The sequence below is a fragment of the Bactrocera tryoni genome, chromosome 2 (genome assembly GCF_016617805.1).
Source record: "Bactrocera tryoni isolate S06 chromosome 2, CSIRO_BtryS06_freeze2, whole genome shotgun sequence".
NCBI lineage: Eukaryota > Metazoa > Arthropoda > Insecta > Diptera > Tephritidae > Bactrocera > Bactrocera tryoni.
In genome coordinates, this window is record NC_052500.1 from 30,090,783 (window position 1) to 30,116,382 (window position 25,600).

Genomic DNA, 25,600 nt, shown 5'->3' on the forward strand with positions numbered 1-25,600 from the left:
CGATTTTGCCCATCTTCGAACCTAACCTTTTTAAGGAGCCAAGAAATACGTGTACCAAATTTCATTATGATATCTCAATTTTTACTCAAGTTACAGCTTGCACGGACGGACGGACAGACGGACGGACGGACAGACAGACATTCGGATTTCGACTCTACTCGTCACCCTGATCACTTTGGTATATATAACCCTATATCTGACTCTTTTAGTTTTAGGACTTACAAACAACCGTTATGTGAACAAAACTATAATACTCTCTTTAGCAACATTGTTGCGAGAGTATAAAAAGAAATTATATACGCTTCTAGGATCTGGACAATTTGCTCTTCCATGCATCTCTCTCTCTCTGTCTACTTCTTTCCTTATTTTTATTTTTATTTTTACTCATTCTCTAATTTGTCTGAGCAGAAATATCGAGTATATTATTTCAGTCACTTTACCAGTGAATATCATGAGTTATCCCTGCAACGAGGTTAGGTCACATTTAAAAATTGCAGCTTTCAACGAACTTCCGGTACAAATCAAAGCAAAGCAAATTAGATGCAATACGTGAAAAAATCATCCGACAAGCCATCCCGTCAGCAGATACCAAGCCAGGGACTTCAGCGTTTCATCAGCCTCATGACTACAACCATCCATCACCCGGCAGCCACCCCTAAGTGTGGCCTACATTCAAACGAAAGTAGAAGTATTAACCTCCGGAAATGTACGAGTATAAGTGTATCCCGCAAGCACAAGAATCCATCGGCATACACACATGCATACCATACATATGTACGAACACGTATTCCCGCATTTGTATACAATTATGATTGTGTTATGAGCTGTTTTTGAGGATAATGCAAACGGAATTGTAATTGCACAACAAAAACAAAGTGAAAACCAATTTGAACTGTAGTGTCGATGGCAGCAGCAGCAACCCGCACAAAAGACTGGGGCAAAGGTAGCTACCACAAAAACAAGGAGCAACCGAATTGCAGTGTTTAAGAGAACACAATCAAAATGAACGGAAAAGTAAAGTGAGACAATACTTTGCACAATAGTATTCGCGACCTCTACGGCAGCCCCAGGCATGAATCCGATGAATGCTTACGTATCAACTTATGTTCTTGCATTCATTCATTCACATGCATTTATACATATGTACATATGTAGATTCGAAGGCGTTTGTTCTGGCTGTTTTGACACATCTGTACGATTGTTCATACAGCCATTAAGAATTTCTGCAAAAGTGCACTGGTCACATTTGAATTGAAACGGATTTATTTGATAATTTCTACGTGGATTTTATTTAAGATAACCGATAACCGATAACCGAATTCGGCTCTGGAGCATGAAAAAAACTTACAAGAAAAAAATAATTTCTCTAGTAAGCAAGAAATATAAAATTTCATTAAAAATTTTAACAGATGAAAGCAGATCAGTTATCCCCCCTCTATTTTGATCATTGATTTAAAAGTTGGCAAAAAACTCACCAATGACTCACCAATCAATGCAGAATGCGACGGTGCATTATCGAGGTGCAAAAACCAAGAGTTGTCGGCTCATAATTCCGCACTCAAATGGTATTCCTTGTTAACAAAACTTGACAACTTGACCCGTTGTGAAGTGATTTTTTCGGCTTCGGCTCACATTTGCCACCATATTCGGCCGACTGATCGCCTGTTTCCAGGTCATAAGCATAGATCTAAGACACATCGCCAGTAGCAACACGTTTCATAACATCCTGATAGTCGAAATTTATTGTTTCACAGACTTTAATGCGATGCTGATTTTCGAAAAAATTTAGTGATTTTGAAACCAATCGTGCGGTCACTTTTCAAAATGGTTTTCACCTACCGATAGTCCAATCATCTCTGACTGCTAATCGCCGATTCCCAAGCACTAATTCCTTTATTTTATCGACGTGTTAATCATCAGTTGATGTTGATGATCGTCTTGGACGTGGTTCGTTATAAACGCGTTTCCGACCCTCTTTCAATAATTTGGAGCAATCAACAACACTTGCTCGCGACAAACAATTACAACCAAAGGCCTTTTCTGAACGTTGCGGCGCTAGAAATTTGATTCCGCACACAAAAATTTAATGGAGCTTCTTTGTTGAATAATTTTACTCATCGGAAAATCGCCGAATGCACTTTATGTACTTCAGAAAGAGAAGCGTATACTAAACACTGATAATTAGTTTAATGTGACATTTGGCAGAGATGTCGCTGACAGCCATACCAACCTAGAGAAAAAAATTTCGACGAATGGGTTTTTGCTCGAAATTTTAATTAAAATATCTTACTGTCCACAGAGGTATGTGGCATATGGAAGCTGGGATAATTCGTGAACCGATTTCTTACACTTTCGACATTAAACTATAGTAACGAGTGATCGAAATAGAGATCTCTCGCTATGATAATCCAGTAGTTGAGGCCTAAAATGGAAGCGCGTAATATCGGTGACATTTCATTTCAAACAGACGGTGCCACTTCCCACACATCGCATAAATCAATAAATTTATTGAGAGAACACTTCGGTGATAATTTCCCGTCTTGCGCTGGTTTATTGACCACCAAGATCTTGTGATATCACACTGTTAGACTTTTCCCTGTGGCAATATATGAAGTCTTAAAATCTATGCGGACAATTCCACTTCGATTCGGGGCTTAGAGCAAAACATCACACTCGAACGAGTCATTGAAAATTGGACTTAATGGATGAACCATCTAAGACCTAGCCGCGGCCAACATTTGAAAAGGCTGACATTCAAAAATTAAATGTCAAAGAATATTCCTTCGAATAATAATTAACATTCGCCATTAAATTAGAAGTGTTTGAATTTTTTCTTTAAAAAATAGGGAACCTCGAAATGGATCACCCTTTATAACCAGTATTGTAAATTTACTTCATAAGACATAAAGTCAATGTGATGTTTAAAGGTCCTTATATTATGCAGGTATGTAAGGAGAGGAAATATTCATCCGATTTTATAGACAATTTTAGACACATGGATACACTGAAAAGACGCTTTCCGAGTTTCATAAAGCTAACTCAAATATTGACCGATATATGCTATTTTAAGTCAACGGGAAGTTCGAAAATCTTTGTATCAGATATATGCGGACTAGGTGAACTATTGGCCCGTAAATTACCCATTTTTACCACAAGGGCATTATTATCGGCAAAAGGTTCTCTTCGAATTTCAATAAAAAATCTTACAAATTAGCCATATTTTCAATAAAAAGTCTGCCATAGACCACAGGGTCCACATTTGCACAGTATTTGGAGTTTGAAAAGTTTTAGTTGGATTTCGAAAGTTTCTAGACGTGAGGTGGCGTGCCTTATCCTCATTGGTTCTTGTGTATACAATAGAGTGCAAAAGTCAGATGAAATTTAAAATTGTGGCATATGCGAAGTAAGCGCCCTTATTCACACTGCACAATAAGAATATAAATATAGTGTTACGCTCCGAAATCCTTCGAAACTAGAATAGTAGTTCCTGAATTTTTATGACTATTATATTGCTATTTGGCGTGGTTAAGATGTTAAGGGGGTATTCTCATGTAAACACTTCGTAAACTCGATTTTTTTTTTATTTTGACAGTAAAACCTATTAAAAACATGCTGTGAAAAATTCAGACAGAAATTCATAGTATTTGATAAGTTACAGCTCATAGTCGCCGACGTGTCGTAAGCGACTGTCTACCAGGCGCCACGACAAGTCTGCAGCTGCTACGTTTCTAAACGCATTTTTCTCGAATCATCATTTTCCGAAACTGTCATGGTCCTAAAAAAAAAAGTATTCTATCGATTGCTTTAAAATTTACATATGTTCTTCTACTCATTTATAGCTATCGTCCCTACCAGAATTGTTTATTTTCGAAAATATTTTCATATTTTTTTAAACGATTTTTAACGAAAAAACAAGATTTTCGTGACTTTTTTTGAAGTTCGACATTTTTTTGTTTTAATGAAATTGATTATATTTGGTAGGTATGATAGCCGCAGAACTGCTGAATAATAATCCATTCAATTTTTTTTATTTCAGACAACATGAACAGCCACTATCACCATGACCAGTGAACTACTTTTTTTGTTGGGGACTACTTTGATTTAAAAAATATATGTATATATTAAAAATGTGAAAAACGAAAAAAAAATTTTTATACATTTCAATATACAAATAAAAATATATTAAAAAATTAAAATGATTGAATTTTGTTGTTGCATAAAAAAAATTTTCCTAAAAAGTGGTAAAACGTATGCGACCACATGAGAGTACCCCCTTAACCACTCATTTTCATACTATACAAGTACGAGTATGAAGACATTCTTGAAAACTTGTTCCTAGCAAGTTTGGTTTTCAGTGATGACAATATAAATTTAAATATATTTCAGTAATTTTTCTAAAATATTTTCAAAACTTGTAATCCCGCCAAACGATTTTCATGAATTATGGCAGCTGCTTTAAATTTTATGTGAGCTTTTACTCACTTTTTGTTCTGAAATGTGAACGCCTGCTCGAAATCTACAACAAAAGCCACTTGATATTTTGTTTCTACTCACATTAATGAGCGATACAGCCATTTAAGCGCTGCACTTTGCTTCAAGTGCCACATTTAAGCTTCACAATGACCAATATTCTTTTTGTCATAATCGCATTTATTGCTGCCTTTATGGTGGTTGTTGTTGCCCATATATATTAAGTTGGTGACCCTGATAAAATGCGAATTTGCCTAGCATTGCATTCGTTAGTGCAGCTTTAACGTCTAAATATGAAGACACCCTGTATGGTGCTGCTAATCGTACCAAGTACCAGGTAGGAAATATTTTTATTGTTTCTATTAAGCACATTCACTATAGTCACACAATTACGCCTGTGGGTTTGAGAATGAATAGTATTATTACTCTGATCTTCATTTTCTGCCCTTAACTTCTTCTCCTTTAATTTTTTAGCTAATTCGCTGAATTTCATTTGACGTACACCGAAACAAATCTCATGAACTTTTGCAAAGTTTCTGGCAATTCTGCCTCTTACCTTTCTGAACAAGGCGTAACAGTAGTTTTCCTTTGAGGGAAAAATGATTATTTAAAACACGAAACAAAGTTATTTCCAAGTTTCACAGTACTCTAGTTAAAGTAAGCTTTTTAAGAAAAAAATACATTTTTTTTGTGTGTGTTCAAGCTCTCGGTTAGGCCGAATTGATTTCATCCTATGTAGTACAGATCTCTTAACTTACATTATAAGTCATAGACTCACTTAGTTTCATTACAACATTTCGTTTTTTGTCCCAAATATTTATAATAAAATCAACATACAATAATATATTTAACTTAATAGATAAACTAACTTTAAAGTAGTATTGCGGATATGAGAAAAACTTCAAGTCGTGTTTATCCTGTTATTGTGTTACGTTATATCATTACCAGGTATAAATGCTCTCTAAGTTTCATTAAGGTACCTCATAGATTGGCCGATATATACGGTACAAAATATAACGGATGATACAAGTATAGGTACTTATTCAATAGTTTTTTTTTTACATATTACATGTGAGTCCTATCAAGCTGAAATGTCATTTTTGTTCAGTATTGTTTGGCATTTAATCATGGAAAGACTTCGGTAACAGTCGCAATGCTCGAACGAACCATCGAAAATTGGAGTCAACGGAGGGACCATCTGAGACATAGCCGTGGCCAACATTTGAAAAAGATAATCGTCAAAATATAAAAGCCGAAGAATGTTCTTTCGAATGATAATAATAATTCCTCATTAAATTTGAAATTTATGTGTTTTTTCATTGAAATAAGTAAAGAAACTTGAAACGGATCACCTCTGATTAGGTTTATGTAGGCTAGGAGAAGTGTTGAACAAATTTTACCCATTTTTTGCTGTTATCGTTAAATATTTTTTCGATAGGTAACACTTGACCTCCCAGTTTAGCAGATAAAAAAAAATTGTTTGATCTAAGAGCTTCTTCTTTTTTATTGGCGTAGACACTGCTTACTTTTCGCAATTTGGCGCCAATTCGAGGTACCAAGTGCAGCGCCCTTCTCTTCCTTCTCCACCGGATCCCCAACAGCGGGGAGGTCTTCCCTTCCTCTGCATATTCCGGCGGGCACAGCGTCAAATACTTTCAGAGCTGTAGCGTTTTCATCCATTCGGACGACATGACTTAACCAGCATAACCGCTGTCTCTTGATTTACTGCATTATGTCAATGTCATCCTAAATATCGTACAGGTCATCTTTCCATAGACTGCAGTATTCGTTGCCAATGCGCAAAGAACCATAAATCTTCCGCAGAACTTTTTTCTCGGAAACTTGTAACGCCGACTCATCAGATGTTTTCTTCGTCCATGCCTCTGCGTCATATAACAGGACAGGAAGGATGAGTGACTTGTAGAGTTTGGAGTTTGCTCGTCGAGAGAGGACTTTACTTCTCAATTATCTACTCAGTCCGAAGTAGCACCAGTAGGCAAGAGTTATTCTGCGTTGAATTTCGAGGCTGACGGTGTTGTTGGTGTTGATGCTGGTTCAAAGATAGACGAAATTATCTACAACTTCGAAGCTATGACTGTCAACAGTGACATGGCAGCCCAGTCGCGAGTGCGACGACTATTGGTTTGATGACAGGAGTTCTGGAGAAAGCAAAACTAACGACGCGAGTGTTGAGGCCAGTGATATCAATATCATCGGCGTACGCCAGAAGCTCCATACTCTTATAAAAGATTGTGACTGCTCGATTAAAGTCTGAAGCGGGAATAATTTTCCCCAACAGTAGATCGAAAAAGTCGCACGATGTGGAGTCACCTTGTCTGAATCCTCGTTTGGCATCGAACGGCTTGGAGAACGGCTCGCTGCTTTATGATTGTGAGGTGCTTTATTATTAAATATGTAAAACAAGAAATACGGAAGCTATACTTTTACAAATAAAAGCTTTCCATGCAAGAACTTTATTTTAATACGCTCTACAAGCAACTATAAGCTGTAGGTTCCTATCTGAACAATTTTTCGGAGTTTGTACCCTTGCCTTAAACAATAAGTCATGTTAAAGATATCTTGTCAAATAAAAAATTGTTCATATAAGTACTTGGTTTGGATCGTTCAGTTTGTATGATAGTTACATATATGCTATAGGGTTCCGATGCCGGCGGCTCCGACAAATGAGTAGCTTCTTGGGTAGAAAAGACAGACATACGGACCAGGCTAAATCGACTTAACTCGTCACCCTGATTATTTAGTATATATGTACTATATATTTACTTGTATCTGTATAGTACATATTAAAGAGTCTACAATAATTCTTTCTGGCTTTCATGAACTTCGTGGCAAACTTAATACACCCTGTTCAGAGCATAACAATAAAAATGCGTTATTTGTTGTTGTATGTATGCATGTGTACCTCATCGCAGAGTGTATTGAATATTGGTGGTATTGCTTGTTGTTGTATGGCATTTCGATTTGATTGTTTTGTCGCGCACATTTGCATGAAAATGACATTTTTGACAGCTGTCGATCACCGTTATTGCCCGCAACAAACATACAAAGGCCACGATATTAGGCATCAATTGCTCACCAACAAATTGATATTTTTTATTCACTGCATTTATTTGAGTATTATGATTTTTCACTTTGCCTCGCAAGGGGATTGAATATTTGATGATTCTCATTTCGAAAATTGTTTAATAATTGACTGCTTTGCGACTTTATGATTTGAGACCTGCGCCCGTAACATGGAGATTCGTCTCGTTTATGATATGATACTATAAAATATGCTAATTTTCAAGAATTATGATTACGAAGACTCGGCCATGAATTATGCAAAAACAAATTTGAATGTCATTTTGAGGAATATGTTGGGAATTGTTTGTTGATGATCCTAATTGTTTTACTCTCACGAGTTTTAAATATTCTTCTTCTTCTTTATTGGCGTAGAAACTGCTAACGAGTTTACAACAGCGCGCCAGACGTTCTTGCTTTTCACTGTTTGGCGCCAATTGGGGATTCCAAGTGTGGCCAGGTCCTTCTTTACCTGGTTTCCAACGGAGTGGAGGTCTTTCTTTTCCTCTGCTACACCCGGCGGCTACTTTATCGAATCCTCTCAGAGCAGGAGTGTTTTCATCCATTCGGACGACATGACCCAGCCAGCGTAGTCGCCGAGTGACTTGGAGAATTTGGTCTTTGTCCATCGAGAATGGACTTTACTTCCCAAGTGCCTACTCAATCCGAAGTAGCACCTGTTATCAAGGGTTATTCTGTGTTCGATTTCGAGGCTGAGGTTGTTTTGATGTTAATGCTACTGAGAACAGCTGCAAATCAAATCCCGTATCCTATAATTTTTGCATCGTTCAATGATTTACGATAAGATAAATCGTTCATTCAACCATCTGTCCGTCAAGCGATAACTTGTATAAAAATTAAGATATCTTGAGGACACATGCATTCCATGGTACTCTGAGAAGATTGGTATTGCAGATGAATTGCGTAATCAGACCTTTGCAAAACCTTTAAAACAAAAGTTATAACTAAGCTTCAAATTATGTTTTAAAAGTGGATGGTTTAAAAGTTTTGAATTAGGTCAGAGAATGTCCTTAGAAGTAGAGAGACACTAGATATATGTAGTCCAGTAGTTCACAATAACGTTCCGGGAAATGAAATAGCCAGTGAAATTGCCAAAGGTGTCATTCGCTTGGCTGCTAAAAAAGCACGTTATTTACACGGTCTTGTAAAGACTGCATGAGGGTTGTTGGCCTCATGACAGGTCAGAACTTACTAGCATCGCCTAACACATGTAGAATCTAGGAAAGTAGACGTGAGACAGACGCTTGAACACCACTTCTGTTTCTGTCCGACCTTAGGTATCTAGAATCTTCGCAGTTCAAGGAGCTGGATGAATTATAATATCAGAATTAGATATCAAGTCTCTATTCAACTGTCGCCATGAAACACGTAAACTTCAGCTCGTATTACTACATCTACCTGTAGGTTTAAGTATGATGCGACAGCCAGTCAGTTAAACCTAACCTAAAAGTTAATGCTTTCCATGGCCCGGTTAGCTTTATACCAATATGTAAATTGTCTTAATGAATCTCAGATGGCATATGTTCTGAAAGCGATATGGGGTTTCAATCCATTTTGTCTTTCTATTTAACTTTAAAACTATTGATCAAAATGTGTTATATTTTAAGGAAATTGGATTGTATTTCTTAACAATAACGTAGTTTAGCATTGAATATGAATAAAAAGGGTCGAGGACTTTGCTCTAAACTTCATAACTCTATTGAGTTAATATTGACATCATTATTTCGCTGACCTTTCCTATACACCCTGTCAAGAAAGTATTGGGAATTCTTCATTTAAATCTCCCGCTTATTTGGAAGACAGATAAATTTGTACCTATGTTGGTACAACCGTACTTAATTATGATGCCAAAAATTAGCACGATCTGTCAAGCAGTGTGTTTACAGCAGCTGTTTACGTCAGTCGACCTCAGTAGTGTTTGTCGAATTTTACAATGACCGAAAATATTGATCAACGTATTTGTTTAAATTTTGTGTTGCGAACGAATTTTCATGTGCCGATACATTGAAAATGTTGCAGAAGGCTTTTGGTGAATCTGCTCTACCAAAAACGCGCACTTACTAGTGGTACACTGCATTCAAGGAGGATCGGGAGACTTTCGAAGACATGCCTCGTTCTGGACGGTCTTTAACGAGTGTGACCGATGATAACATTAAAAAAGTGAAGAAAATTGTTGCCGAAAATAGCAATGTGAGCTTGAGAGAGATTGCCTATAAATTGGAGATGTCACACAAGAGCGTTCGTATGATTATGTGTGAAAAATTAGAGATGCAACGTCTTGCTGCAAGACTTGTTCCGATAGAGCTGAATGTCCTTCAAAAAAGGTATCAAACGAACGTAGCTGCAGACATGCTGGATCGAGCCAATTCGGATCCCACCTTCATGGAACGCATAATTACTGGTGACGAGGGCATACGAATATGACACACTTACGAACCAGCAATCATCCGAACGTTGGCCCAAAGGCGCGCCAAAGCCGAAAGAACCACACCAAGGCCGGTCGAAAATGAAGGTAATGCTCGTTGTTATCTTCGTTATTCGTGGTGTCGTCCACTATGAATACGATCCAACTGTTCAAAACGTCAACAAAGAGTATTATCTTGGTGTTATGAGGCGCTTACGAGACGCTATCCGTCGTAAACGTCCGAGTTTGTGGGCCAACAATTCGTGGAGTATTCATCATGATAACGCACCATCGCACAAAACCATCATTGTGAATGAATTTTTGGCCAAACACTCAACAAATATAATTGAGCAAGCACCGTATTGACCTGATATGGCTCCTGTGATTTTTTCTTATTCTTCACACTGAAATATCCACTTCGGGGAAAACGCTTCGACTCAATTGAAGACATCAAAACAAATTCGACGCGAGAGCTGATGGCCATCCCGGAAAGTGCCTATAAAAAATGTTTTGACGATTGAAAGAAGCGTTGGCACATGTGTATCGCTTCAAATGGATGTTACTTTGAAGGCGATAAAATAAATTTGGTTGATTATTGAAAAATTTTCGTTTTATTTATAAATTCCCGATACTTTCTTGACAGGGTGTATATATGTATTTATATTAAATCATCTTCTCAGATATTTGGTTAAAAAACGCAATTGCATTCGTTGTGTGCGGATTGTGGTAGTATCATCGGACCTTATTTTGTACCAAATGCCTTCACCATCAATAGTGAGGGTTGTAACAGAATGTTGACAAACTTTTTTTCTGGAATTTGATGAAATTGACACGGGCACATGGCATGCAAAGTTTGGCGACTAGTTAATTTCGAGAAATGGCCCAGTGAAATGGCCGCGAAGATCATGCGACTTAACGCTTCTAGATTATTTGCTATAGGGGTACGTTAAACAAAGGTTTACGTCAGCAGCTCGAAGACAACATTCAGCGCATTATAAGTGAAATGCTCCACCGAGTCATCGAAAATTGGCATAAATGGGTGGAGATACGCAAACGGAGCCCTTTGGCCATTTTGTTTAAAATATAAAAAAACAGAATTCATTTTGACCAAATTTGGAGTGTTTTACAAGGTCTGTCGCAAAAGAAACAGAACTTTTTTAAATATAACTGTTTCTGGTGGGGCCTTCTATTGGTGGGTATATGAAATAAAAAGTTTGATCTCTTGTTGACATTTCGTAAAAATTTTAAGACAATTGGATAACTACAATCGATGTTATCGATCAAAAAGTGACAGCAGCTTTTGGTCATCGGTCATAAAATGCAAAGAGCAAATATTAAATTTTGTTTTAAACTTGGGAAAACGTTTACTGAAACATTTCAAATGATGAAAAAAGTGTATGGTGATCAGTGTCGACCCCGTAGTAATGTACATGAGTGGTTTAAGCGATTCCAAGAAGGTCGTGAGAACCTCTGTGACGATCAGAAGTCGGTCGTCTTTAGAAGTCAAAAATAAAGACAATGCTGATTTGTTTTTACGATTTTGAGAGTATTGTATACCGAGAGTTCGTCCCACCTGGCCAAACGATTAATGCTGTCTTTTAACTTGGTGTTATGAAGCGTCTTTTGTCACGCATTCGTCGTGCTCGACCATAATACCGTGAGGCAGGGCCCTGGCGCCTGTTGCGCGATAATGCGGTGCTTGTCACGTTTGTCACTGATTTTTTGACAAAAAAACTCCATATTAACCATTAATTACTCACCCTACTCACCTGATCTGGCATCCTGTGATTTTTACCTATTTGGAAAACGTCATTTGCTCATGAAAGGACACTGGTTTCAGGACATTTCAGCTATGCAAAAGGCGACAACCGATATTCTCAAGAGCATTCCGAAAAATGAAGCACTCATTTGAAATGCTAATTGACCGGGCTAAACGCTGTATCAAAGCACAAGGAAACTACTTTGAATAAAAAATGTAACTTTTGAAAAATATTAATTTTTTGTTGTTTTTTTAGCAGTCCTGTTTCTTTCGCGACAGACTTTGTATTTCATTTTTACATCACGTCGTTCTTGTTGGTAGCCCCTATATATAATATTTAAGTTAATTTGGTTAATTTTAATATAAGTATTTCGCACATGGATCAAAATATTGAAATGGAACTAAAAAATTTCTAGTATCGATCGTTCTCATATTTACGCTGGTTTGTGCCACCCATTTGGACTTGTGAAGGTAGACCTTAAAGAAATCGATTATGCTCTTTAATATTAAAATGCTTTTGATTATAATTTATTGGCGAATGTTGTCAGTTGGTATTTTTTCTTCTTCAGCAATATTCGCGAGAGATACACACCCTCACTGACTTCTGCCTTAAGACAGCATGTTGCTAAATGTCGCAAGCACCCTTCGACAAGTAATCAAAAACCGTTCAGCTTGCGAATGTGCCACTGTCTTATTGAGCACGCCTTCCGCTTCAGCTCCTGAAATTGCGTCCCTAGAAGTATACATACGAGTACATACCTGTGAAACACAAGTACTCCTTGGAGTGCATGCACGCATCATCTGTCTAGGTGCCACACCCCCCACCAGCTGATGGCGTTTCTGCTTAGCACGTACCAAAGCCGAAAGCCGAAGCCAAAGCAGAATAGCAGAGATTACATCAAAGAGGTGGGCACCGTGTTGCCAACAGCTGTCACTGCCAGCGGATTGAATTCTAAAGCGCGAGTGGTTTTTCCTAGTTCTCGTAACTCGAAAACTCGCGAGCGGGGTGCATATGTAGGCAATATGTCGGCTTGTAGGTGTGACTTGTAATCACTGTCAACGTGTGATAATGCGACAGACCGAGTGAGGGTACTGATAAATTGAGTGCGCAATGGTAGCGGGAATCTCTTCGGCTGGCTGTGTGACACCGCCTGTGTCTGCCAGTAACAAAATTTGGAAATTATTCATAACAATTTTGACTGTCAGCCCTGCTGTCTGCCATCGCTACTGCTGCCGCGGCTGCCACTGCGACGGTTTTGTTATCAGAGACTTTAATGAGGGTTGCTGCAACATACCGCAAACACAACAACAAGTTAGAGCGTAACGCACAGCCGACAAGCGTCACGAAGGCAGTAAGGCAATCCGCAGTCAGCAGTCGTCATCGGCAGTGAATGGGCAAGAGGAGAAGCAGACAGTAGGTAAAGCCCAACTTTGAATTGAAATGAGAATCTGTTTATTCGAAAATGTTTACCTTTTAATGAGCGAGGGCAAGCGGCGCTTGTTTTCCGTTATGTTAATAGGACAATGGAGAGACTTGTATTGTCCTCATAACTAGGATAACCGTAGGCAGCGAGATTTACAACACAATAAAATACTAATACAAAGCGAATTGAGTATAAAAGTGCAAGATATAAATAAATATATACATACATAGTAAGCAATTTCGAAAATTATTGTGGTTTCTCGGCACTCAGCCAATGCTTGCCTAAGTACAAAAAAATACGTATTTGCTCTTTGTAAGTGATAATGATGTCCTAATTGCTTATTTCCTACTCACCACTTGGAAAGTAACTTCCTTTGCCGTTGACATTTTATTTGTTTTGATTTTTGTTCTTTGAAAATTTGCGGCAGGCGAGATGTGACAGCAGTCAAGTAGCATCCGATAACGGAATCCTTGCAAGTGACACATTGGTAAGGACTTCAAAGCACACCTGCGGCGAATTTAATTACATCGCACCAAGGCAACACAGTGTCAGCGAGTATAATAACACGAAGCAACCGAAAAATTACAATTTTTATTAAAGTTTTGAATGAAGCTCCAAGTTCTAAGGGCTTTTACACAATTCTGAGATGCTTTCAACCATTGTCGACGAAGTGATTTTCATTATGTGTGAAAGTTTATCACTTTAGCATACGTTTTGATATTAGGTATTCAAAAAAAATTGAAAGTTTTGCTTACAATCATAATTTTTAACTTTTGGAGCAAGAAAGCACCATAGTTTTTTCGAAGCAAAGATTGATTTGAATGTAAGCTGATTTTCCGAAATCTCCAGAGCAATTTTGCAAGAACTATTAGGTTGCCTAAGTTCCCTCCCAGTTCAAAGCTTAAATTTCCAAATCCATTGAAAGCCTGCAAAACCTTTTTATAATAGTATTGTAATATTTTATCATTCACAAAAATAAGAAAAAGTTTAGTTGGAGAATCGATTTTACCAATGGGCAAATTTATCTGTAGTGAACTTTTTCCTAAGAAAACTTTTTAAAAGTGTCAATGCAACGAATTCATGTGGAACAAAAGGAAAAGCAAGTTGTGAATCGTGATCCATTTCGAGGTTCCCTACTTTTTTAAAGAAAACAACAGAAACTTCAAAATTATTGGGAATGTTGGTATATATTATACTATATAACCCAAACGCAGAATAACACAGGTGCTACTTCGGACTGAGTAGGCATTTCAAAAGTAAAATCCTGTCTCAACAAATTCAAGAAGTCACTCACCATCCCTTCACCATCATATTAAAGGCTTTACTCCTTTTATTATCACTACCAGTTTTAGCTGGAGCTATTAAAATACTTTTAACAGATCGAATTATAAATAAGAGGCTTAAAGCCTTTCTACTCTCTGGCGAAGACAAGGCTAGCAATGCCGCCTAGCTGTTTGTGTAAATGGTTGATTTCTGTATCAGCACGCAGTTATTCAGTATAACTCCACGGGTCTTCTCTTTGCCTAGTAGTTCCGTTTGGAAAAAGTGAGATGATTTAGCTGAACGGATACAGAGAGTAATATCAAAATACCCCCGTCCCCACATCACATTTCATATTGGACCCGCCAGTATAGATTGAGTAATATCCTCCTACCTTACTGAAGCACTTTTCCATTCACGTATAAGGGGTATTCTCACCTGAAAGTAAGTAATGAAATCCAACCGTGAGAGGATATAATCTAATTTATGAAGATTTGTATCGGGCTGGTTCAAAATTCGGTATGTTCATAACTCTTATGAATACGTCCATGGACAGTTGATGCAAAAGCCTAACATATTAAGCGCATCATTTGAACAGGACTTTATAGCCCCGGTAAACCCTGCAGAGACTACCTCTGTATTCCATTAAATATTTTAACCAAATCAGTTCTTCATATCCGAGGCTGTGTTCTTCTTTTCATTGTGGGTGTGTTTATATGGCGGGTCCGAAACCCAGCGTACAACGCTGTGGAGGAATCTTTCGCCTTCTCACTTTAACCGACCTTCAAACGCATGATTTTTGCCTTGATCTAAGACCGAAGGGCGTGAGCTGTTTGAGCCATATGTAAAAGAATCGTTTCTGGCCACACCCAATTGAATGACGCTCAGAGAACTTTCCTCACTTGCGTAAACTTCTACAAATGACTCCATCCTCCTGCTGGCGTACGCCGATGATATTGATATCAGTTCTGCTTTCTCCAGACTGGATAAGGAAGCAAAGCAAAGCAAATGGGTCTGATAGTAAACGATGGCAGGACGAAACATCTCCTGTCATCAAACAAACAGTCGTTGCAAACGACCGCTGTCGATGGAACGATGAGCTGTACGAGATCAGGGAACTAAGAGACAGTGGCTGCGCTGGCTAGGGCATTTTGTCTGGATGGATGAAAACACTCCAGCTCTGAGGGTATTCGATGCAGTACCCACCGGGGGAAGCAGAGGAAGAACCGTTGGAAAGACCTATGGCAGATAGACCTAACTACACTTGGAATGTCCAATTGGCGCCAAATAGCGAAAAGGAGGAACGACTGGTGCGCTGTTGTAAACTCGGCTATAACCGCGTTAAGTACACCAAAAAGAAGAAGAAGAGTTCACCATATGTAAGAATTGGCCAAATGATGACCGCATACATACACAAGACTACATTCGGTTTTGAGATCCAGTTCCTGCTTAGTTTTCCAAAACATCATATATCATAATCCTCAATTTCTTATTGGGACAATACGCATTGTGAGCTTCCTAAACAAGGCCGCAGGTTTTAAACTCTGCGCCTGCTAAACTTTGCTTTGACACCCGCTGTGATGGATGATCAAAAGGCGAGAAATAAAGATATTTTGAGATTCCGTTATATCTGACGCCAATGCGCTGGTAATGTGAGTGATTATTAGAACGTATAAAAAACATTGAAAATATGATTTTATGGCACAAAAAGGGTTGCAAGGATATTTGCAGAAAATTGTGAAAAATATGGCGAATGGCGATACAACTTGTGTTGACGTTCGCAAATTAATCTCGACAAACAGCAGACTGATGGATATGACAATATTGTTTAACCCTTGGCCTATCACACGCACACACACTTAATTAATTTTAGTTATCAGTTTTTGCGCCTTAAACTGTGCAAATGCATTTATCTAACTACATGCAACTGTATGTGTTGTATATGTGTGTATACGCGTGCATATGTATCACACATTTGCGTTTGGCTGTGATAAATCGCCGGCAATGAGCGTGCAACATGTGTCGGGCAATAAACGCATGGCAACACAAGTGCCTCCATATTCAGCATCATGTGTGTAAGTATGTTGTTTGTCTGCATACAACTACACAAACACTTCGCACTGCCATTAATGTGCTTTAAAAATCTCAATTTTTAATGTTTAATCCTGTCAAGAGATCATACCTTGCAGTGTGTGCGTGTATGTGTGTTCTTATAAAGGTTATTGCCACGCTCCTGTTGCACGTGACCGACTGTCAGTTCGCTCATTCAACATACAACGAAGAGAAATGCTCGCAGTCATTTACCGAAGCCAACCGCCCATGGATTTCAATTTGAAAAGAAAAAGTGTGCTTAGTTGAAATTTCAAAAAAAAAGCAAAAAAAAAAAAGAAAGAAATGGCAAAGTGCGAAAAATGTTTATCGTCGCTGTGGCGGAACGTCGTTCGCACAATATGTTTCCTTTATTTATTGTTGTTGTTGTTGCCACCACTATTGCAGCAATTGAAAAGCTAATGGATGCTGGCAGTGCCGAGAGATACACTTGTTCGCCCGCACGGCCGTGCTTATGTATGCGTAAGTGTGCGTGTGTGTACGAGCTTCATCAGCCATAACCGTCACGCTATCGATGGTGATGGGTCGCAACACTGACACGCGGCCGGCCAACAAGGGACCCACAATTGTGTATGTAGCATTATTGCGGCTGCTGCAGGCAGAGATCATAAACCACCATTGTCCTGTCGATGATTTAAAATGAAAATTGCCTTTTCCTCTTTGTGGTTAAAAGTTTCCTTCCGGCATAATGGTGAAAAAGTGGAACTTTTAAAACTACGAACTGGCGTTTGATGGACAGACAATGCAAGGCAAGGGCGTGCACATAGATATATCTATTTTTACACTCTCGCAACATGTTGCTACAGAGTATAATATTTTTGTTTGTATATATCACCTAAAACTAATCGAGATATTTATATATATACATAAATATATCAATTATATAACGGGTGATCCAAGTAGATGTACTTTTTTCCAACAGCGCCTTTTTTTAACAGATAACGCCTGAGTCGTCATGTTATTTTTGTTCAGTATTCTTTGGCATTTCATCATGGAAAGACTTGCATCTGAAGAACGTTATAAAAATGTTCAACTTTGTTACAAAAATTCACGTCCAGTAAAGAATGTCAACTGTCGGTCAACTTATGGTCCTACTGAGCGTATTATTCTCAACACCATCACCCATATTAAGACCTAGCATTCATTAATGGATAATAATCGATCGAATAAACCACGTCCAACACGCTGTGTAGCCATGTTAACCGACATATCTCACACATGAATTTATTGAGAGAACACTTCGGTGAGCAGATAATTTCACGTTTTGGACTGGTCCATTGGCCACCAAGATCATGTGATATCCCTGCTAGACTTTTTCCTGAGGGGATACGGACAATCCCGCTTCGATTGAGGACTTGTAGTAAAACATCACGATCGTCATTAGCCAGTTACCAGTCGAAATGCTCGAACGAGTCATCGAAAATCGGACTAAACTGGACCATTTGAGCTGCGGGCAATAATTCAAAGAGATAATCTTCAAAAAATAAATGCCAAGGAATGTTTAATGGATGTGAGGTACCTTAATGAAGCTCAGCTAACATATTTTTTTGTGTTAGTATTAGTAATATATGTTAAAACCAAAAATAGTTAAAATATGTGATTATCTAACAGTAATAGAGTACCAAATGCGATTGTAATCCCTCCACAATTTCATCAAACAATGAACGTTGAACATTTTCGCCACATTTTTATACTCTGAACAGAGTACATTAGAAAATGTTTGATAGTCTTCTCCTATTCTACCGCCTGTCAGCTTCTACAATAGTCGTTATATGGCGTTCTTAGTCTACTGGCATTCCTGCCAATTAGGCTGTGGTCTGATAGTATAGTAATAGTAGCCAATGGGTTCTCATATCATTTCTTTTAAATATTAATAGTTGGCATGTGCGGTCCATTCATGCCACGTTCGGCTGCTCGCTGAGCAAGTAGGGGATTTATTCTACCGGGCCCAGTTAAATTTATAACATATTTGTAGACTAGATGTCTGCGAGTAGCCGAAGACATATAAGTTCCCTCTTTTCCTGAGTCTAATGTGATGCCTGTTCTAGTTAATTAATCTGCTCTACAGTTCCTTGGGATAATACTATGTTTTGAAATAGAATGTTAGATCCACAAAGAGCTCAAGGCATTCTTTCACTAACTTAGACGAAACGCTAAGAAACTTTAGTGATTGCAAAGCCGGCTGGCGATCTTTATATAAAGATATATTCCTTCTTGTGAGTACATTTCTTGCCAGAACAATAAGAATATTTTAATTGCTGTGATCTCCGGTTGGTTTTCTTATATCTAGTTTTGCAGAGAAGACACCGCCATCCTCTCTGTTATCTAGTTTGGAAGCAACCTTATAGAATCGTGTTCCCGCGCTCTTATCTATCTCGCCCCTTTCACACTCTTATCTGGCAAAGAAGTCACTACTGGAGACCAAATTAGACCGTAGGATTTCGAAATTCTGTGGTAATGCGAAGAAACAGCAACTTTGCTTAATATTAAGTTTCCCGAAGTTTTTAACACCCAAAAGAAAATGTCATAGAACCTACCAAGTTATATATACAATTAATTTTCATAATATGTTGAGTCCATATAGCTAAATCGGTCTGTCCGTCCGTCTATGCGTCTGTATATACGCGAACTATTCCCACAGTTTTTGAGATATGGATTTCCTCTTCTCACCAAAACGCTGCTCGTTTGTCGGAACTGCCGATATCGCACCACTATAGCGTAGAGCTCCCATATAAACTGAATGTTCGGAATCGATTGCTTGTATGAAAAGCATTGTCATTTGAAGAGATATCTTCCTGAAATTTGGGATACATTATTTTCTAAGGTAATAATGCAATCTCCGATGAAATTGTTTAGATCGCATCACTATATCATCACTAATCGAGATAAATGTCTTTTTACACTTCTTCATTCTATAAAATGTTCAGTCATAGCCGAAGTTATCTCTTCCTTACTGGTTTTAAATAAAAACTTATTAAACAAACTGTATATATGTATGTATGTATTTGCAGTGTAGCAGTGGCGATTTCAAGCGTTTTAATGACTTTTAAAGCATTTGTGTAGCATACTTTTAGGTGGAATTCTATCAAACGTGCTGATGCAATCATTCGGTGTTGCATAAAGTCCCTCCAGGAAAGCACGCAAATTACTTATGTCAAATAACTATTGAATTGATTTTTTTTAATATTAGAATTTCATTTATGCTACATTTGTAGTTTTTATCAATATTATACATATGTATAATGATATTTTTTAACTTAAGGACATATTCGGTAAATGGGGTAGTATTTTCCCCACCAGCATTGTTTTTGCAAACAATGTATTATGGAAGGTAGGCGTACTGATGATCTAATTTTTCTCAGTTTTATGCCTCTCTACTTTCTAATAAAATATATTTTCGTACATATCATAAATTAAGAAGTATTATCATCAAATGACAAATGCATGTTTTTTGCGAGTGCACCGACTACTATAAATTCTAAGAATTTAATTAGTTCATGGGCTCTCTTGGCTTCTTTACAATATATTTATTCTCTTCTTCTTATACTCAGAATATTATCTTTATTAAAGTTTTCTTAGCTTACTAACTATATTCAGAAGGAAAGTATCAAGCAATAACATTATATTGGGGATAAATATATTACTAGAAAGTATGGGTTAGTATTACCAGTTTTTTTGCTTCAAAGGATTTCGTCATAACTTTAATCAAATATTCGGCAACTGGAAGATCGAAAATCACATTGTTTGGTAGATCTGTGCCGATTCCACCTACATATATACATACATATGCTCAAGGAATCATATCCACCAAATTTTATTGATATAACTTCAGCATTGACCCTTCTCAATCAGCATAACGAAAAACATAGTATTACTTACACTTGGGCAAAGGGACCAGACTCCATTTGTTGTCAGAAAAATTTTCGATGTCGTCGTTGTAAACCGATTGTATTTTGTAACTTAACTTTCTACGAATACCAACGCCTCAGGTCATAGATATGCAAGAGAAAACTCTAAAAAAATTGAGATATCTTGATAAAACTTGGTCCACATGTTTTTTGATACCCAAAGTGGGTTGGTATTGATTGCAGTATTGAGATTGCATGTTACAGTGTGCAATTAGGCGAAACTAGACTTAGACTACTTCCAATATAATAATATATTTTAAATTCCATATTATTCTTTCGCTTTCCTATATACAAATCAAGAGCCAATCAATTTATGCGGATAAAAGTTTGCACGAGTAGTGCCTTTGAGGTATGACATCTGACGTCCGCAAGCTATCCAAATCAAACCATGCCCTCCCCAGGGTTGTGCGCTGAATTTGTGACAAGCCACGTAAAAAATACTACCAATGAAAAGAAGAAAACCGTCTCTGACAAGAGACCCCCCTTTTGATGACGACCGCTGCAAACGTATTAAGGATTACGGTTTAAGGACATGGACCTGAAATGTCCGGCCCCTTAATTGGTGAGTGCCGCTGCCCAGCTGGTTGATGTCCTCGTAAGAGTAAGGGCGGACATCATCGCCATTCAAGATATGTGAGACAAGGATCGATACGAGTAGGTCCATGCGGCAATTACTACCTTATAAAGCAGCGCAAATTCGGTGTGGGATTCGAACCACAATCCGCATCAAAGCGGAGTTTTTTAACATGTCGCTGATTTGCCCACGCCCACGCCCCGACTGAAGATTTGGACGATATGACCAAAGATGCCTTCTAATAGCGCTTGGAGCGCACCTATGTGAGCTACCCCAGCCACGATGTCAAAATAATGCTTGGCGTCTTTAACGCCAGGGTGGGCAAAGAAGGTATCTTAGCACTATGGTCGGTAAATATACATCCATGATGAAACATCTCCAAATGGATTAAGGCTGCTCGACTTTGCCGGGGCCCGCAATATGGTTATCTGTAGTATTAGATTCCAGCATAACGGATTGAAAATCCATCAACCAGATCGATCTTGCTGTGATAGACGGACTCGGCCCATATCTTGTTGCAGCGAGGATATGCACCAGCCTCTGTGCAGCGAAAAACGAGCGTCAAAAAATACAAGGAAGGTTCGACGTCGAGAAACATCAAACACAACAGACAGCCGAACGATTTTCTACTTCACTTTCACCCCTGCTCTCTGAGAGCGCTCGTCAACAATTCGGTATGTGGGACGGCATTTCAAGCTCCTTACGTACAGCTGCAACCGAAACCATTGGTTTTCGGAAAATTCAAAAGAACAGCTGATACGCTGACCTCGCAAACGTTACACAACACGTGCGGGATGGGATAGATACCGAGAGTTGAAAAGGGAAGCGATACACATTTGCAGACAGAAAAGGAGAGAGGCCGAAATGCATGAGTATGAAGAGCTTGACAAGCTGGCCGACAGGGGTAATGCTCGAAAATTCTACGAAAAAATGCGGCGGCTAACAGGAGGCTTCAAGACCGAAGTATGCCCTTGTAGATCTCCCAGAGCTGATCTAGTGACTGATGCCCAGAGTATACTAAAATTATGGAGGGTACACTTCTCCAGCCTGCTGAATGGCAGTAAAAGTATAACGGCTGAGGGCGGCGAAGAACTGTTAACGAGCATTCATCAGCTTCTTTGTAAAATATAGTCAGACGAAAGCATGCCCAACGATTGGAATTTAAGCGTGCTCTGCCCAATCCACAAAAAGGGAGCCACAATCTGTGCCAACTACCGTGGGATAAGTCTCTTAAACATCGCGTATAAGGTTCTATTGAGCGTATTGTGTGAAAAATTAAAGCCCACCGTCAACAAACTGATTGGACCTTATCAGTGTGACTTTACACCTGGAAAATCAACAACCGACCAGATATTCATTATGCGCCAAATCTTGGAAAATACCCGTGAAAAGAGAATCGACACTCACCACCTCTTCGTCAATTTCAAAGCTGCTTTTGACAGCACGAAAAGGAGCTGCCTTTATGCCGCGATGTCTGAATTTGGTATCGTCGCAAAACTAATACGGCTGTGCAAACTGACATTGAGCAATACCAATTACTCCGTCAGGATCGGGAAGGACCTCTCCGATCCGTTCGATATCAAGGTGACTCCTTAACTGCTGGTGTATGCCGATGATATTGATATCATTGGCCTCAACACCCGCGCCGTTAGTTCTGCTTTCTGCATACTGGATAAAGAAGCGAAGCAAATGGGTTTGGCAGTGAACGAGGGCAAGACAAAATATCTCCTGTCATCAAACAAACAGTCGTCGCACTCGCCACTTGGCTCTCCCGTCACCGTTGACAGTCATAAATTTGAAGTAGTAGATAATTTCGTCTCTCTTGGAGCCAATATCAACATCAACAATAATTAATATAGTACTTTTGGGGTGAGTTTAAATTATTTCTCATTTCAGTAAATTAGGAAAATTCTCTTTAACTTAAAAGTAATGGTACAACATCAACACTGCCCCACTTTTATAATTTTGTTATGCGTCAAGTACCACCAAACGCATAACTGAAATAGGGTGAATATATCCCCGACAGCACTTAAGAACAGTGCTTAAAACTGTGATTCACTTTCCATTCTTTCCTTGATCTGAAAGTATGTAAACGGTAAGTAGTCATTGAATTAGAAGCAAAATTCATGAATATTTATTAAAAGGATGCTAAAAGTAACTTAAAGACCTTTGTAGATGTACTTCTCGTAGTAGCTTCTCTCCTCTTCAAACGGTTTAACTCTACACTTTCTCAATACTACCTTCCTAATGCGTAGTTTTGTTCTATAGCATGAACGAGAGAACATGCCCCGTCTTAGAACAATGGCTCAGCATCAGAGTAGAATATGAGTTATAGAAGCTTTACATCCAGTTCGTGCTCCTCGGCATAGTTCGTAATTATGTAAGAATATCACGGTGATATTTTGTAGGCCTGAAGAATGCTCTACCTTTATACCTTAAACACAGATTACTTCCATTTGCCATATGTAATTTTATTGATCACCAAATTGTTTGGTATTATAACAACTTTATAAGTACGTATGTATGTATGTACATGCACCGGTTTATGACTAAATTATATAAATCACATTATGAAAGTTCTTACTTAAAGCTCAACAACTTAGGAAACAGGCTTAACTAAACTAAAGGTGAGGTATGAGGGTGGGGATGGAATGCGAGCTTAACATAGCGCTTCCATGATCAGCAGAAATGCAAACTGTTGAATTTTTCACGATCGTTACGCACCATATTATTATACTTCCATTTATCCTCTGACGGCGACTTATGGCTGCCCCAATTAGTGGCAGTACTCGAGCTGCTCGATGACCGTTGTTCCATGGTGTATTTGGTAGCTTCGGTAAGTGGCTTACCATTCGTGGCGTTCGAGTTTGCTTGATCTGTTGGCGAAATGTGACGTTCCGTGCGCTCGGCGTAAACCATTCTGAAGGATGGAGTGGAGGTAAAAGTGTATCTTCTGTAATAATTTCCCAGGTAATAATTGTCAAATAACCAAATCGTATGAAGCCTACTGAAGTTTTGCTTGATTGCTCACGTTATCCAAGTAGCCCTAATACGAGTTCACGGTACGTGCTGGATTTGTGTTAGAACTTTAAGTTCTAAATTATTGCCGGTATTGCCGGTGCGTGAGCCTTTGCAGACAGCAAGGTTTTTGGACAAGCTGCAAGCATAGTGATTGGTAATTATACTATTAACGATGGAAATAAATTAATTTGTAATACTTACTGCAAGGTCTTCAGTAGCTTCAGCTTGGTATCCGTGGTCGAGGGTCTCAGCATTGACACCAATCGATTTGACAAACGTTCATCTGTTTAATGTATATTGTTGAGTGCAGCGACACTATTTTTCCCGTTAGCAACGTGTACAGCGTGAGTCTTTACTGCGCAGAAGCGAATACCAGCCGCGTTTGGTTGATTTGATAACTATTCGTTGTACAGAGACTGCTGCGCTGACGCCTTTCTCAGTGGCGCTGTTTCACCTTACTAGAGCGCTCACGTGCATTACAAGGCCCTTAAATATTCTCGTCGTGTTGCAGACAGCCGAAAGCGCCAGCTGCCAGACAACTGCAGCGCCAGCGCTGTTCTAAAGTCGTTGAGCGGCGAGCGGACAACTGCCAGCCGGGCAATGTATTGTAGTATGACTATAATTTGGTGTTGTTGTATGCGACGCGTCTCAGTCTTTCCTTTGCAATAACAAATGCAAATCAGACACTCGACTGGTTTCGCAGCGAACTCAGCGCGAATTGCGGTGGGCGGTCAGAAACAGAGCATTCCGCAGCCAAGAGATACGCTGTAGACGGTTCGACGAAATAACCTGCTGTTGCTAAAGCTGCTGCTGCTGCCAGCCAGTCAACCAACCAAGCAGAGTGCGGGCCATTAGCCAACGGCAGGCAATGCAGGTGGATTATTCATACAAATACAACAAAAATACGTGGATTCGGGTAACGGTGGGTCTCAAGCGCTGACAATATGCGAGGCCTAGTTTTTTAGCAACTGAACGGAAATAAATTTTAACTTCTTAGAAAACAAATAATTGCTTAGTATTTCGGGATAATCGCAAATTATCTAATTATATCAAAATGTTGTATTTTTATACTCTCGCAACAAAGTTGCTCGGTTTTGTTCACATAACGGTTGTTTGTAAGTCCTAAAACTAAAAGAGTCAGATATAGGGTTATATATACCAAAGTGATCAGGGTGACGAGTAGAGTTGAAATCTGGTACACGTATTTCTTCGCTGCATAAGAAGGTTAAGTTCGAAGATGGACAAACTCGGCCCTCTGCCACGCCCACAAAATGGCGAAAACCGAAAACCTATAAAGTGTCATAACTAAGCCATAAAAAAAGATATTAAAGTGAAATTTGGCACAAAGGATCGCATTAGGGAGGGGCAGATTTGGACGTAATTTTTTTGGAAAAGTGGGAGGGGCCCCGCCCCCTACTAAGTTTTTTCGTACATATCTCGGAAACTACTATAGCTATGTCAACCAAACTCTATAGAGTCGTTTCCTTCAGGCATTTCCATATACAGTTCAAAAATGGAAGAAATCGGATAATAACCACGCCCATCTCCCATACAAAGGTTATGTTGAAA

General features: G+C 38.8%; 2 protein-coding genes across 2 annotated transcripts; both read right to left on the bottom strand.

The window, feature by feature from the left end:
• Positions 1 to 23,460: 23,460 nt before the first annotated feature.
• LOC120769529 lies at positions 23,461 to 23,949 on the bottom strand. Its single transcript, XM_040096568.1, has one exon. The coding sequence runs from the start codon at positions 23,927 to 23,929 to the stop codon at positions 23,690 to 23,692; it is 240 nt and encodes a 79-aa protein (XP_039952502.1). The 5' UTR covers positions 23,930 to 23,949; the 3' UTR covers positions 23,461 to 23,689.
• Positions 23,950 to 24,049: 100 nt separating this feature from the next.
• Positions 24,050 to 24,500, bottom strand: LOC120769530. Its single transcript, XM_040096569.1, has 2 exons — positions 24,233 to 24,500; positions 24,050 to 24,167 (listed from the first exon to the last, which is right to left on the bottom strand). Exons 1-2 carry the CDS (start codon positions 24,283 to 24,285, stop codon positions 24,068 to 24,070), a joined length of 153 nt encoding a protein of 50 aa, XP_039952503.1. The 5' UTR covers positions 24,286 to 24,500; the 3' UTR covers positions 24,050 to 24,067.
• Positions 24,501 to 25,600: the final 1,100 nt, after the last annotated feature.